Genomic DNA, 14,030 nt, shown 5'->3' with positions numbered 1-14,030 from the left:
TTATCAGGCGACCAACAGGACCAACAGAGTTTAGAAATTGCAGGCCCTGACTAAACTCTTCAGGCCCTCATTAAAAAAATGCAGCTTTTTGTGACAATAAATCAACATGTAAATTAACTGTAGGCCATAAGGACCCATACAAATTTGAAACTGCGGACCAACACATGATCTACCTGCCACGGTGTACCGACAAGTGATTATTTCGAACACTGGCACTTTTTTGAAGGAGCTCCAGTGTCATCACTGATTTACAGTGATCCATTCATATAGTTTTCACCACTATTTTGCCTTTTGGGCCCGGTGAGTGTCTGTTTCGATGGGTGGTCGGGCCTAGTTCTCTAGTGTTGATGTTGTGTATTAACACATATCTTGTGTGTGTTGTAACTGAATGTTGTCATGAGGATGTTGTAATCCCTTTTATTGTTAAAGTAGTATGCATGTGGTCGTTTTGACTGATGTCTCTTCCAGGAATACACTGAGATGAGATAACCTATGTAACATATCCATTGTCTCTCTGTTTCATGGTTAGGGACAGACCATATGTTTTTCACAACTCAAGTTTGCTCACCTGACTGAAAGTCAAGTGGTCTTTTGTCCTGGGATGTTTGTCTGACTGAAAGTCAAGTGGTCTTTTGTCCTGGGATGTTTGTCTCGCGTCCGTCCAGTGAACATTGTCAGTAAATGTCATCAGGAACCTCCAAGTGGCACCTTTTTCTCATTGCTTTTGCGATTTGTGTGAAGGAGTATTCAGGATTCAGGAGTAAGCAATGATACCCAGAGTGAAAACTTAGATGGTGTAAGGATTTAGAGGAGGGGTTGGCACCCTGACAAATAGTGCATTCAATTTTACAGATTTAGAAACATTATGGAAATGTAGTAACTTGTTGTTTTACTTTCAGGCATCAAGGACGACCAGCAAAAACTTTTTAGGGTGTTAGAAATAGGCAGAATTGTTTCCCAGTATTTTCTGGAAGAAACAAGATCCCGGTATCACCCCATCCTCCCTTACACGAACCTCAGGTCTCCGCCGTCTGTCTCCCGAGGTCTTCCCCTCTGAAACAATGAGGTCATGATACTCATACAGCCCGGTTAGGTCAGCATACGTGAACAGGATGATTTACTTATGTACAGGATGTTAATGACTACTATAATTTATGAACGTTGTCTTGATAAGTGTGACACGAATATGTCTTCGTCTTGTTATATATTGAATATAGGACTAATGAGTTGTCCGATTGATGTGTCCTTAACCTTGAGTATTATAGTGTATAAGTCACAGGTCCACTGTTGAAATCAGTGCCGAAGCTATGTTCTAATGATTCTTGACAAAGTCACATTTGCATCTAGTACTACTGTAAACACTATATTTAAATGCGAGTGAATTGCGTCCAAAACGTGATTGAGAACTCGTGATGGTGCACTGTCAACCATTGCCATCTTCACGGTGACCAGTTTCCTGTCACTCATTCGTTTGTCAGCTTCCCCAATGCCCCCATGTGTATGACATTAATACAATGTATTGTTGTGATGTCATTTTTGACTTTATTGAATATCTGTGTGTTTTTTGTTTAAAGAGAGACTCCGTACTCAGCAAATGTGAATCACATTATTGAAGTACTTTCCTTGACGTCTTGCTGTATGATATACATGTAGTTCAAACAAGATTACCCAATTAAGCAGATACAATGCCAGCGGTTTACACTACAACATGAACAGTCCTGGTAGAATGTTTAGCCATAGAATGGTTCTGTATGGACAATCCACTCCTCCCGAAAGACCTTAACTCCATATTGTTTCTAATATCCACAATACCTTGAGTTGTCGAGCTTCCAGTGTAATAACAATCTTTCAGATGGGCATCTGGTTATATATCAGGCAGGAACTGAGTCAACGCGATGCACACACACACAGACAAATACTGTAAGGTTGATAATGTTGATAATTATGTTGGCCATTTTCTGTCCTGTAATACCACATACATTACAATTGCTTTGCATATGTAATTATTATAAACTTCAAGAATAAACCGAAGACAATTCTTCAATGATCGTGTTTCATGTTGTGTTTCATATTTTCATTTAAACATATATATTCAAAGTAGCTGTGATCATATTCTTATGCTACTCAAAAAAGGTTAAGGACCACCTGTTTCTTTCCTGTTACTATAGTTAGTCTGATATGCCATGACCACAGAAAAACTTTAGTAGTATGCAAGAAGCAGGCGACCCTTAACTTCTCACGATTAGTATATGAATAATATTGTAATTTTTCAGAAACACCTAAATCAACCACTCCGTTTCTCTGATGATTTAATGTGTACTGGTTTGTATTTTGAAGAACAGATTCCAAACGCCCCAACCCAGTATTTTCACTTAATCAAAGTATCAAAACTTTAAATTCTGCTTCTATTTGTGTTCTTTAAACAAGTTATGATGACAAACAGACACACTTTATGGATAACAGCTTCTTTAATATACTGTTATTACGACGTTTTGGTCCTTATACTGTTGCGCCGCCTCCGTGGTTTTGTGGTAGAGCGTCCGCCCGGAGAGACGTCAAGACGTTGAAAGATGGTACATGTTGTTACCCTGCCTGGCGCTCGGCATTTATGGACTAAAACAAGGACTGGTCGGCTCCGAGTCAGTATTCATGTTAAACTGCGGCATGGTATCTCAGTGAGCTAGCACTATAAATCGGCATCAGTCCGGACTAGCACAAGCAGCCACAAACGCACACACACACACGCACACACACACACACACACACACACGTGCATGCACGTCGCTATATAAGTGCAATAATCTTGGACGCGACGTTAAACCCAATTTCACCTCACCTCACCTTATACTGTTGTCAAGCAATCCATAAGGTGTGTTTGCTTTGTTGTCAGTCGACTCCTATCAAACATTTCAAGTATTATGAACTGTGATTGGTTAGTTTCATTTATGTGCACAACAATTTAAATGTGACCACAAGTTTGTGGTGTGACCTTGTCTATGAATATTAGTGATTTGTGAATTTAAGTTAAATAGTACATAGCACATCATCACTATTTGAAAGTGATGTTCCTAAACGCATGGTTATGATACATGTATAGTGGATTCATAGAATATCCTCTGTTTTAGTTTTAGCATAGATTCTTGTGATACTGGAAATGGTTTTGTCGCTTATATAAATGCTGCTCCGAGTTCTCCTGAAGTGGAGAAAAGCACAGCACTGTAGAATTTACATATCCTATCATGGTCAATCGTTTCTGATTATGGTCCACGGCTTTCATGTATACATTTAAAACCAGACCCGTGAAGATCCCAGGTAGAATTGGTCTTCAGCAACCCATGCTTGCTCTTAAAGGCGGCTGTGCTTTTCGTAAGAGGCGACTAACTTGAACCCAACCAATTTAGCCCCGAAAAGCTAACAAAACCGAAAAGATTTTATCTATCAAATTCTGAATCCAACTTCACCCCCTGATGCTAATGATGCTCTCAACAGTTGTACTTCCATGTGTCACATATTTTTCTCACCTTGGTATACAGGCGCTGAAGAGCTCCGAAGTGTGGCATGATTGTCTTCCCTTGGGTATCGAGGAACAGGATAAGTCCCAGGTAAGCTATTCGTGTCTCCCCTGGGGCTTCGAGGGGCAAGGGGGTACGGAGGGCCCAGTCGTCTAAGGCGCCGCGATTCGCTGTGGAGAGTTGCGTCCCTCGGGCACGCCAGAAACCTATGATTGTGGGTTCGAATCCCGGTTCGCCCCGATTATGTTTCTAGGTTTTTCGGCACCATACCCGTTTTCGTGGGTTTCACCGTAGTGGTAAACGTCCGAGACCTGCATCACTTGGGGCTTTCCTCCCACATTAAGCTGACACGCCGTGATATAACTGGAATACTGTTAAAAGCGGCGTTGAACCCAACTCACTCACTCACTCACTCACTCACTCACTCACACTTCGAGGGGCAGAATAAGTCCCAGGTAATCTATTCGTGTCTCCCCTGGGGTTTCGAGGGGCAGAATAAGTTCCAGGTAAGCCATTCGTGTCTCCCTTTGGGGATCGCAGCGCTAAAGAGGTCTCACGTATTCCCTGCTTGTCTCCCCTTCGCAGGATAGGTTCCAAACATACCCTCCTTGGCGCAGACTTTTTAAGTCCACAGTGCCCCATGCTTGTATGATCCGACGAATGACAATTGGATGTGACATGCTAATTGTGCGTGAACGTCCGACAGCGTGGCTTGTTTCTTATGGAAATAGTCACTGGTTTGTCTGGCCCAGACTTTACAGGCTGCTGTGATATAGAGGGAATATGACTGATTGCTGCAAAACAACATCGACTCACTATATCACTTTAGCTGATAAGCTAATAGCTGAAATGCTAATAAATTTGCTTTGAACAATTTGTAAATGCTACATACTGCCCTTATGGCTCGCAGCGAGAATCGATTTTGTCTGATCCCTGTGGTATCAGATAAGATCATTAGTTTGGATATTGTAAAATATATTTATTCTTCAATGTATTACAGAAGTACTTACTGGATCTTCTTCAGCCCTGTGTCTAAAGAGATGGTGTATAAGGATTTTTATTTCAAATATTTACTTTGCGCAAAGCGAAGTAATATGGTTTTAATTAACTTTGCTGTCATTGTTGGTATGCCAAGTTAAATATTCTTCAATTCGACGTATTAAGGGGAGATAGGGTACTGGTGGCACAATGACCCAAAGATCATTATGCAAAGTTACGCCCTTTGGCGTGCCACGATCTCCTACTGGTTCGAGTCCGATGTCCATTCCCATTAAGATCCTTGGCCAGGAAAAACCATACCAGTGTACTTAACCTTTACGACCTGTGTCCTTTTTAGGCTTTGGTCTCACTTTCATCTGACTTGCCGTGATAAGATTAAAAGTGGTCTTACACCCCAATTCACTCATGATATGTTCACGGAAAACCACGTAGTGCGGACAACAGAGAAACAGGTACTCACTTGAGCTTACACGAATGGTACTCTCGGCCCAGTTGAGCGGGACATATGAACACCAATTGGTGTAGTGTACATGTAGTAAATCATGTGACGCTGAAATGACAATGTGGAGGGTGCAATCGATGGGGCAGGATACGCTCTCCCTGCCGACTACCTTTTTCATCACTATTTGATAGTGATTGTGAAACAGATGCTTTTGATTTGTTTAGTCCGAATCGTACAAAGGACTGTCATTCGTCATCACTCGCAAGAAGACTTGTCCCGGAATAACACGAGTCGGTCATGAATGAATGAACTGTGTTTTTATCGGGGATTTCTTGTGTTGGTGGAAATGGTTTTGCTGCTTTTATTTAACCGAGATACCTCCAATGTGAAACTGTATGTGAAGATATTTGACATGTTCTGCATGACATTTGATATTTCTTCGATTTTAAGAGTGGCGAACTTTCATGCGGAATCCAGTGAAACCTGCCGGCATGAGCCATTGTTTCTTTGTCCATGTGAGTTACATGTCTCGATAAATGATAAGATAAGACTTCAAAGACATATTATATTTTGCAATAAGAGTGAAAATTATTAAAAAATGAACTTTGTTACTTTCCATCCCACATCCCTATTGATCTTTGTATCTTTTATATTTGTAAACGTTCTTAAAAATCGATAGGAAGGAAAAAAAACTACTTTATATTTTCATAATATGTAAATAAAAGAGTCTTGCCCTGAAACAGGTGTTGTGACATCTTCCAGTCCCAGAAAAAATGAATAAAAATTGTCTCAACGATCCAAGCAACACCCCCCTCAGAATATGACATGGTCAGACCCTATCTATATATATTGTTCTGGTTCTCTTGCCATTTAGTGACATTTCTAAAAACTATATTCCATCATTATTATTGATGTCCAACCACTGGCCACCTCCTTCGGGAACATCTACACCCTCAAACAGACAGCCAATAGACACAGAAGACACAGCAGCACATCTAGGGCAGGGCGCCCCGAGGCTCCGGCTATGTACCGTGGTCCGTTGCAGAGGTCGGTGGAGTTGCACAGAGTGATGCACACCTGGTAGCCGCGGTTGTCGTAGCCGCAGGTGGTGAAGTTGGACGGGCTGAGGTTCTTCAGGATGGACAGGTCGAAAGAAAACGTCCACCCGTCCGAACAATCCCGGATGTAGCTTAAAATAGTCCCGGCAACTGCGGATAGATAGAAGGATGAGGCTTTGAAACCAGTAGTAGACATATCTAGACCAGCGATCGATAGAGTGAACACTGACTAACGCCGCCAGTAGGTTGTTACACAATGGCCTTTTCGGTCAAAATGTTCTATTTCAGAATACATATCAATCTTTTATAAAATGTCTTGTCTACACTCGATAATGTCTAGATTATGGCGGCGTGGTGTAGCTGGAATATTGCCGATTGTGGCGTAAAACATCTCACTCTTGCGTCTCTATAATGGCCCAACTACACGTGACATGGCACCGTCTACAAATATGATCAAATGTAGATATGACACCTAACTTTTCTCTTCATGTTTCTGTGTCCAATAATTTCTTTTGAACTTCCAAACACTGTACATCTGACACCCCGGTGATCCGGGTTAGAATAGCCCACACCAACTAATACTTGTTGGTTTGCCTTTTAACGCCGCACTCAGCAATATTCCAGCTGTTTGACGGCGGTCTGTAAATAATCGAGTCTGGACCAGACAATCCAGTGATTAATGGTATGAGCATGGATCTACGCAGTTGGGATCGATGACATGCATCAACCAAGTCAGCGAGCCTGACCACCCGATCCCGTTAGTCGCCTTTTACGACAAGCATAGTCGCCTTTTACGACAAGCATGGGTTGCTGAAGACCTATTCTACCCCGGATCTTCACGGGTCACTTATACTTGTGAGAGGCGACAAAATGGATCGGGTGGCCAGCCTTGGTGACTTGATTTTATTGTATGCTCTAATACTCCGACGGCATGGGACATGCTCATAATATCAATCGGAGCGGTCGGGTAGCCTAGTGGTTAAAGCGTTCGCTCGTCACGCCGAAGACCCGGGTTCGATTCCCAATGTGTGAAGCCCATTTCTGGTGTCCCCCGCCGTGGAATATTGCTAAAAACGGCCTAAAATCAAACTCACTCACTCATAATATCAATCGTTTGTCAGTCAGTTTATTTACATGATGATATGATATTCCTGGAATATTTCTGAGTGCGGCGTTTAACAATAAACAAAGAAATTTTCATCCGGCAGTTAGTTGCACCTACTTCCATTTCGCACCTCTTCGATCATACACATGGTTCTGTTGACGAAGGTATCGCAGTTCTTGTAGTGAAGAGCCTGACTGCCGGAATCATCCACAATAACCGCGTTGCTGTTGTTTTTGGCATCAAAGACCTGTTTAGCCACAGTCAGGAAATTTTGATGCCCGTCAATACAGTCCCCTTTACCCCCAGAAGAACTGCACTGATAGCACAGAAGACAACCTGAAAACATAATGGTTGCACAAACACGTTAAAGTTTACAATCATGATTATACGACATACTCAATCAGCGTCTTCTTGACGCTTTGGAATTGTTAGATATACCAGTTGCAGTTCTTACAATTGCAACACAAGTTATTATAATATTGATATGACTGTGGGTTAGTATTGTATGTTCTGTTTGTGCCTACCTCTGCTAGGAGCATCGGTTTGAGTTAAAGACTATTGGTAATATTGATAAATAGTTGGTTGGTTGGTTTGTTGTTTAACGCCGCACTCAGCAATATTCCAGACGGCGGTCTGTAAATAATCGAGTCTGGACAAGACAATCCAGTGATTAATATCACGAGCATCGATCCACGCAATTGGGATCGATAACATGCATCAACCAAGTCAGCGAGCCTGAACACCCGATCCCGTTAGTCACCTTTTACGACAAGCATAGTGGCCTGTTACGGCAAGCATGGGTTGCTGAAGATCTATTCTTCCCCGGATCTTCACGGGCCTATATTGGTAAATACCGCAACCAGAGTGCGCGTCTCCCTTGCTTTGCAGAGCTATATATACTTTGTGCCTGGGGCAAGATACCATTTGACAATTGATGTGATAAGAGTATTCTGTTTTATTTCCAGCTGTTTCTACTTACTCTCTCTGGCTGCAGATACTTAGACTACACAAGCTGTATCTTAATCTTGAATAAACTTCCAAATCATGGAAAAGGTTCACTCAGATTTTAGGTCATAAGTGTAACTTTACTTCATTCATGTATTTCAATTTCCAAAGGTGAAGTGAGGTGAAATGGAGTGACGTCGCGTCCATCATTATTGTACTTATATAGCGACGTGCATGCGCGTGTGTGTGTTTGTGGCTGATTGTACTAGTCCGGACTGATGCCGATTTATAGTGCTAGCTCACTGAGATACCATGCCGCAGTTTAACATGAAACCCCACTCAGACACAGTATACTGACTCCGAGTCTACCATTCCTTGTCTTAGCCTCTTTGTGCCGAGCGCCAGGCAGGGTAACGGCAAGTACCATCTTTTAACACCTATTGGTATGACGCGGTCGGGGATCGAACCCTGGACCTTCCGCTCTCCGGGCGGACGCTCTACCACTAGACCACGGAGGCGGTCCAATTTCCAAAGCAAATAATTTGTGACTGTCAGCCCCGAACAAGAAGTCAAAGTACATGTGACACGGCCAACTTTCTTAAATACTAGTAATCACCACTTACGTTCTTGGTTTCTAGAAGAGGAATTCTGTTCAATGTGGTGTTAAACCCAATTCACTCATCCATCCTTATTTACTGTTTGTCCTTTATTTGTTTCTACTTTGAATAGTATGGAAGCTCCTTTCTGCCATGGGAATATATACTTTAATAGCGTAACCTCGTTTATACCAGCGCGCATGATGGGCTCAAGGATCCACAGTTCGCTTTTTTACCTTTATTTATTCCGTTATAAAATTATCCATTGTGGCCCTTTGGTTAAAATAAATAAATATTCAAAACGCGACAATGTGAACCGCGGCTATTGTTTTGGTTGTTTTCGTTATTTTGTAGTGAGTGTTTAAGGGCGACATCGCGACGATGTCTCTTCTAGGGTCCCATACAAAGCACACCCGCCATTCGTAGCGTGACGGTACAGTCAATATGCCCAATGGCCCCTTGCCAAGCGATGACCAGGCCCGCTCTGCCATTTAGAGTTTAGGCCGCACAATAACAACGAAACCGGATCGTTTGTCGTTTATACAAATACAAAACTTGCCGGCTAATATCGCTTTTTTTACCAATAAAATTAATAAACCATAAATATACAGATATGCTTAACTTGTGATCTAAAGTAGAAATCAATTGAAACCCCGTTATTCAAGACTGTACCACAGTTCCGGATTATCAAAAGGTATAATTATACAGGTACGTTGCCAATGGTAACAGTCCAGAAGATGAGATTCTACGTAATAACGGGGTCTGGAACAAGCGGATATCACTGTGTATAAATTTGTAGATGTGTGAATTGTATTAATTGTATTAATTAAGCTCGATATTAGCAGGAAATGACAAAGTTTTCACTTACTTGAAAAAGGCAGCACTCCGAGTAGACAGACGAGCCTGAATATTCCAAAAGCCATGTTCTACTGTTCCGCTTAATCACAATAGTTTCCAAGCTCGACTCAACAATGGCTTTATACGTATACCCCGGGATCTCGTCTCGATTAGGATAGAAAAACGTCAGGGTAAATTAATCCGAAATCAGAATCAAACTTATAGGTAGATCCCAAGAATTATTGCAATGCTTTGTTCGGCTTCGATGCAATACGCAGTAGACTACAGGTCTACTTCACGACCGTCTAGCAGTGTGAAATACGTTACAAGGAAGTGATTGGATATGGGATGTCATGCACCAACGAACTGTGTCAGTAGTTGTATTAGTATGCAACGCGAATAAGAGAGAAAACAACCCACTGATTTAGCGTCGGTCATCAATTGATACAACTCATGAATATAAGCCATCGATTCAAAACTTATACTTTTTCGAAAAACAACAAACAATTATGATTTATATTGTTATTTCGACTACAAGGGGTGCATGGTGTATACTTCAATACAAGGTTAATGATGTATGTGACCCAGCTGGGTTTGGTTACGCTGTTAAGGGACAAATTGTTTGAAGCAAGACGAACTCTTTCTGAGATGACACAGACACGCAAACCGTCAAGTCAAAGACATAGCTTGTCTGGTTCGATCAGTTCGACCAGCACGCAATCACGCAACATGATACCTGCCAGGTGTTCTCTGATTACATAGGTATGTCGTGGCGGAGTCAAGCGTGTATTATGTCGGCTGGATAATTTGAGTGAGTATGGGTTTAAGAATATTCCAGCAATAGGGGTCACACATTGTACCCATGTGGGGAATCGAAACCGCGACGGCGTAACGATCGACCGCTTACTACCGCTACTGCCCTACTAGGCAACCCCACCGCCCCTAGATAATTTGACTTGTTTCCTCGTGTGGTTTATTTAATAGTGATTTTGTTCCTGCAGAGTATGCCCGTGTGGAGGAACTACCCCCCCCCCCCCCCCCCCCCCCCCTTTCTGACAAATCTATGGTGCTTTTTACACAGTGGACCAGTGTTGGACAATGGCACACGTGTTAAGTGGTGATTTGAAACAAAAGAACATTCAATAATTTTATGCGTCAGATGTGTACATTACTGATTCTGCTAATTAAAGGGAGGCAACTTTCGAATGAATGGAGTTGTTTCCCTTAGATCATAATGCGCCAAGCTCCTTCCCAGCGCGTGACACCTTCGTTACACTCTCGGTATAGAGAGCTCCGGGAACGTACTATCGCTGTGAGGAGCTTGATAATGCGCTCACGAAGTCACAGAGCCTGATAAAAGTTAGACTATGCCAGGCAAAAGAAATTGTAAACCCATGTTTGAAGGTGGTTAAATATGATACAAACAAGAAATGGTTATTCGAAGGTGATATATACTACTCAAAATTTGATAAGGATCACTAGGTGATATGTGTGTAAGTTACCACAAACATAACAAAAGACATGACTCTGACTCAGAAACGTGTTTAATCATGTTATGAATGAAAATTCATGAACGGCATGAACTTGTATCAATATGGAATGTTGTTGCAAACACCAAAAGGCATTTCATTAAAAAATGTTAACAGCAAACAAGAGAAAGAATTACACAGTTATGAGGGATAGTCCATCATTACACTTAGTCGATGAAGTGTCAATATCGAGTATTACCTCCCCTTGCATCAATGACGGCCTGACAACGTCGAGATATGCTGTCAATAAGCACCCGGATGTTCCCAATGGGAAGGTTGTTCCACTCTTCCACGAGGGCATGTCCGAGCTCTGCCAAAGTCGTGGGTTGTGCTCTACGGCACCCTGCAGCATGTTCAAGACATGCTCAATCGGGTTCAAGTCCGGCGAGCGCGCTGGCCAATCCATGCGGACAATTGTCTCCTGCTCAAGGTACTGCTCAACCACCCTGGCGCGATGAGGACGGGCGTTATCATCCATCAGGATGAACTCAGGGCCAACAACACCAGCGTAGGTTCTGACGTACACATCGAGGATCTCATCCCGGTACCTCACCCCCGTCATTGTTCCTCTCTCCAGGACATGAAGATCTGTCCTTCGATCTCTGTTGATTCCACCCCAGACCATGTTGGAACCACCACCATAACGGTCATGTTCACTGATGTTGGCATCATGGAAAAGTTCACGTTGTCGTCGCCACACCCGCTGCCTCCTGTCTGTAAAGTCCAAACAATACCTGGACTCATCGGTGAACAGAACTGGAACCCAATCGTTCCGTGTCCAAGTGACATGATCTTCAGCCCATTCCAATCGCTCCCGCCGGTGTCGAACAGTCAGGGGGATTCGGACACATGCCCTTCTCGAGTAGAGACCTGCATTGTGAAGACGATTCCGTATCGTCTGAGTGGACACATTCACCCCCGAGGCGTTCAGGAGGTCGTTACGTAGGCTGGTTGCTGTCCAGAAGGGATGACGTCGTGCCTGAAGAGCCACAAAATGATCTTGGCGTTGGGTTGTCGACCTCTGACGACCACCCCCATGTCGGTGTGCTGCTGTACCATAATTTTGCTGTCGGGACCAGGCCCTGCTTACAACGCTCTGGCTGACGTTTAGTGCATTGGCAACGTCACGTTGTGAATAGCCAGCATCAAGCATTCCAATACATCTGCCCAGTTGTTCTGTCGTCAGGCGACGCCTTACACGTTGAGGGGGCATTGCGTAGATAAACGTAGTGTAAACACTCAATTGAGTTTACAGTTTCACAATGAATCAGACACCGTTGCCTGATTGGAAATCGTGCAATGGTAGCAAAAGCATGAACTGTGATGTGAAACGCATTTCCCATGGCATGAAATGCAAGTGCACGTGTGTTGGAGACGTTTTTGATTTCACTTGAACACAATATTGCCAGTAATGCAGTTATTTTGTTTTTTTATTAAGAAAAATATCTACGATCCTTATCAAATTTTGAGTAGTATATTTGATACGGGTGTAATAGTTATGTTTTGGACCTTATACAGTGTTTCGGCCACTTTTTAGCCAAGTAATGTTTTGATAATGTTCGTGATTTTTTCAGTCGACTTTCCTTTGCCCTACAGTTTAGTAAAGTGAAGATTTATTAGTAATAATGTATCTGTTTGTTTGTTGTTTAACGCCACACTCGGCAATACTCCAGCTATATGATGACAGTCTGTAAATAATCGAGTCTAGACCAGACAATCCAGTGATTGACATCATGAGCATCGATCCACGCAATTGGGATACGATGACATGGATCAACCAAGTCACCGAGCCTGACCACCCGATCATGTTAGTCGCTTCTTACGACAAGCATAGTCGCCTTTTACGGCAAGCATATGGGTTGCGTGAAGACCTTGGTCACCCCCTCCTCCGAATCTCGAATACCATCAGTTTTTCACTTCGAGTCTCATTCGCTCACCCCTGAATCCCGAATATTACATGACACTAATCTCAAAAACACATGTCAGAATTCATTCTAGAAATGCAGAATGCTCCCTAATACCCACGAAATAGACCCCCGAATCACACGTACCCGAGGGGGTTGGCACCCTTTTGAATGTCCTCCAAAGCAAACGTACGTGTGGTCTGTTGGTCTTATGGGGGCACGGGTGGCCCAGTCGTCTAAGGCGCCGCGATTCGCTGTGCAGAGTTGCGTCCCTTAGGCACGCCAGAAACCTATGATTGTAGGTTCGAATCCCGGTTCGCCCCGATGATGTTTCTAGGTTTGTCAGCACCATACCCGTGCTCGTGGGTTTCACCGAAGTGGTAAACGTCTGAGACCGGAATCACTTCGGGCTTTCCTCCCACATTAAGCTGACACGCCGTGATATGACTGGAATACTGTTAAAAGCGGCGTTAAACCCAACTCCCTCACTCACTGTTGGTCCTATGATCGTGGGTTTGAATACCGGATCGCCCCGACTATGTTTCTAGGTTTGTCAGCATCACACCCGTACTCGTGGGTTACATCGAAGTGGCAAACATCTGTCCTTGCCCTGCATCACTTCGGGATGACCTCCCACATCAGGCTAACACACCGTGATATAACTGGAATACTGTTTAGAGCGGCGTTAAACCAAACTCACTCACTCACTCAGTGTTTTGGTGGCGCACCGTTCACAAGTCAGGTTTGGGTTTTATCCCTGCCCCTCACACAAACATATGTACAGATGATAAAACAATAAACCAAAGCATATGTATCACTTCAAGCGCCTGGCAAGCAGCTTGGGTTGTATACTCCCCAGTGAGTTGAGAATGTAAATTGAATGCACTGTGATTCGCTGACCGTGTCAGTAACTGTATTGCTCCGCGAGTATGCCGGAACGTGGACACGGCGCAATATGAATATGCATTTAAAGTAGGATTGTCGTCCGGGAATATTTGCAAGTATAAGACACTCTCTCTCTCTCTCTCTCTCTCTCTCTCTCTCTCTCTCTCTCTCTCTCTGCTTGTACAGTGCACTTCACAGACAGAAAACACAACATCATA

At 43.2% G+C, this 14,030-nt stretch overlaps 1 protein-coding gene across 1 annotated transcript; it reads right to left on the bottom strand.

The window, feature by feature from the left end:
* Positions 1-5,723: 5,723 nt before the first annotated feature.
* LOC139477783 (uncharacterized) lies at positions 5,724-9,580 on the bottom strand. Its single transcript, XM_071260200.1, has 3 exons — positions 9,526-9,580; positions 7,234-7,452; positions 5,724-6,161 (listed from the first exon to the last, which is right to left on the bottom strand). The coding sequence occupies exons 1-3, from the start codon at positions 9,578-9,580 to the stop codon at positions 5,899-5,901; spliced, it is 537 nt and encodes a 178-aa protein (XP_071116301.1). The 3' UTR covers positions 5,724-5,898.
* Between the last annotated feature and the right edge of the window lie 4,450 nt (positions 9,581-14,030).

Source organism: Haliotis cracherodii, unplaced genomic scaffold (assembly GCF_022045235.1).
Source record: "Haliotis cracherodii isolate W230 unplaced genomic scaffold, xgHalCrac1.p SCAF_35, whole genome shotgun sequence".
NCBI lineage: Eukaryota > Metazoa > Mollusca > Gastropoda > Lepetellida > Haliotidae > Haliotis > Haliotis cracherodii.
Note: the sequence above shows the minus strand (reverse complement) of the source record. Positions and strands in the feature narration are given on the sequence as shown.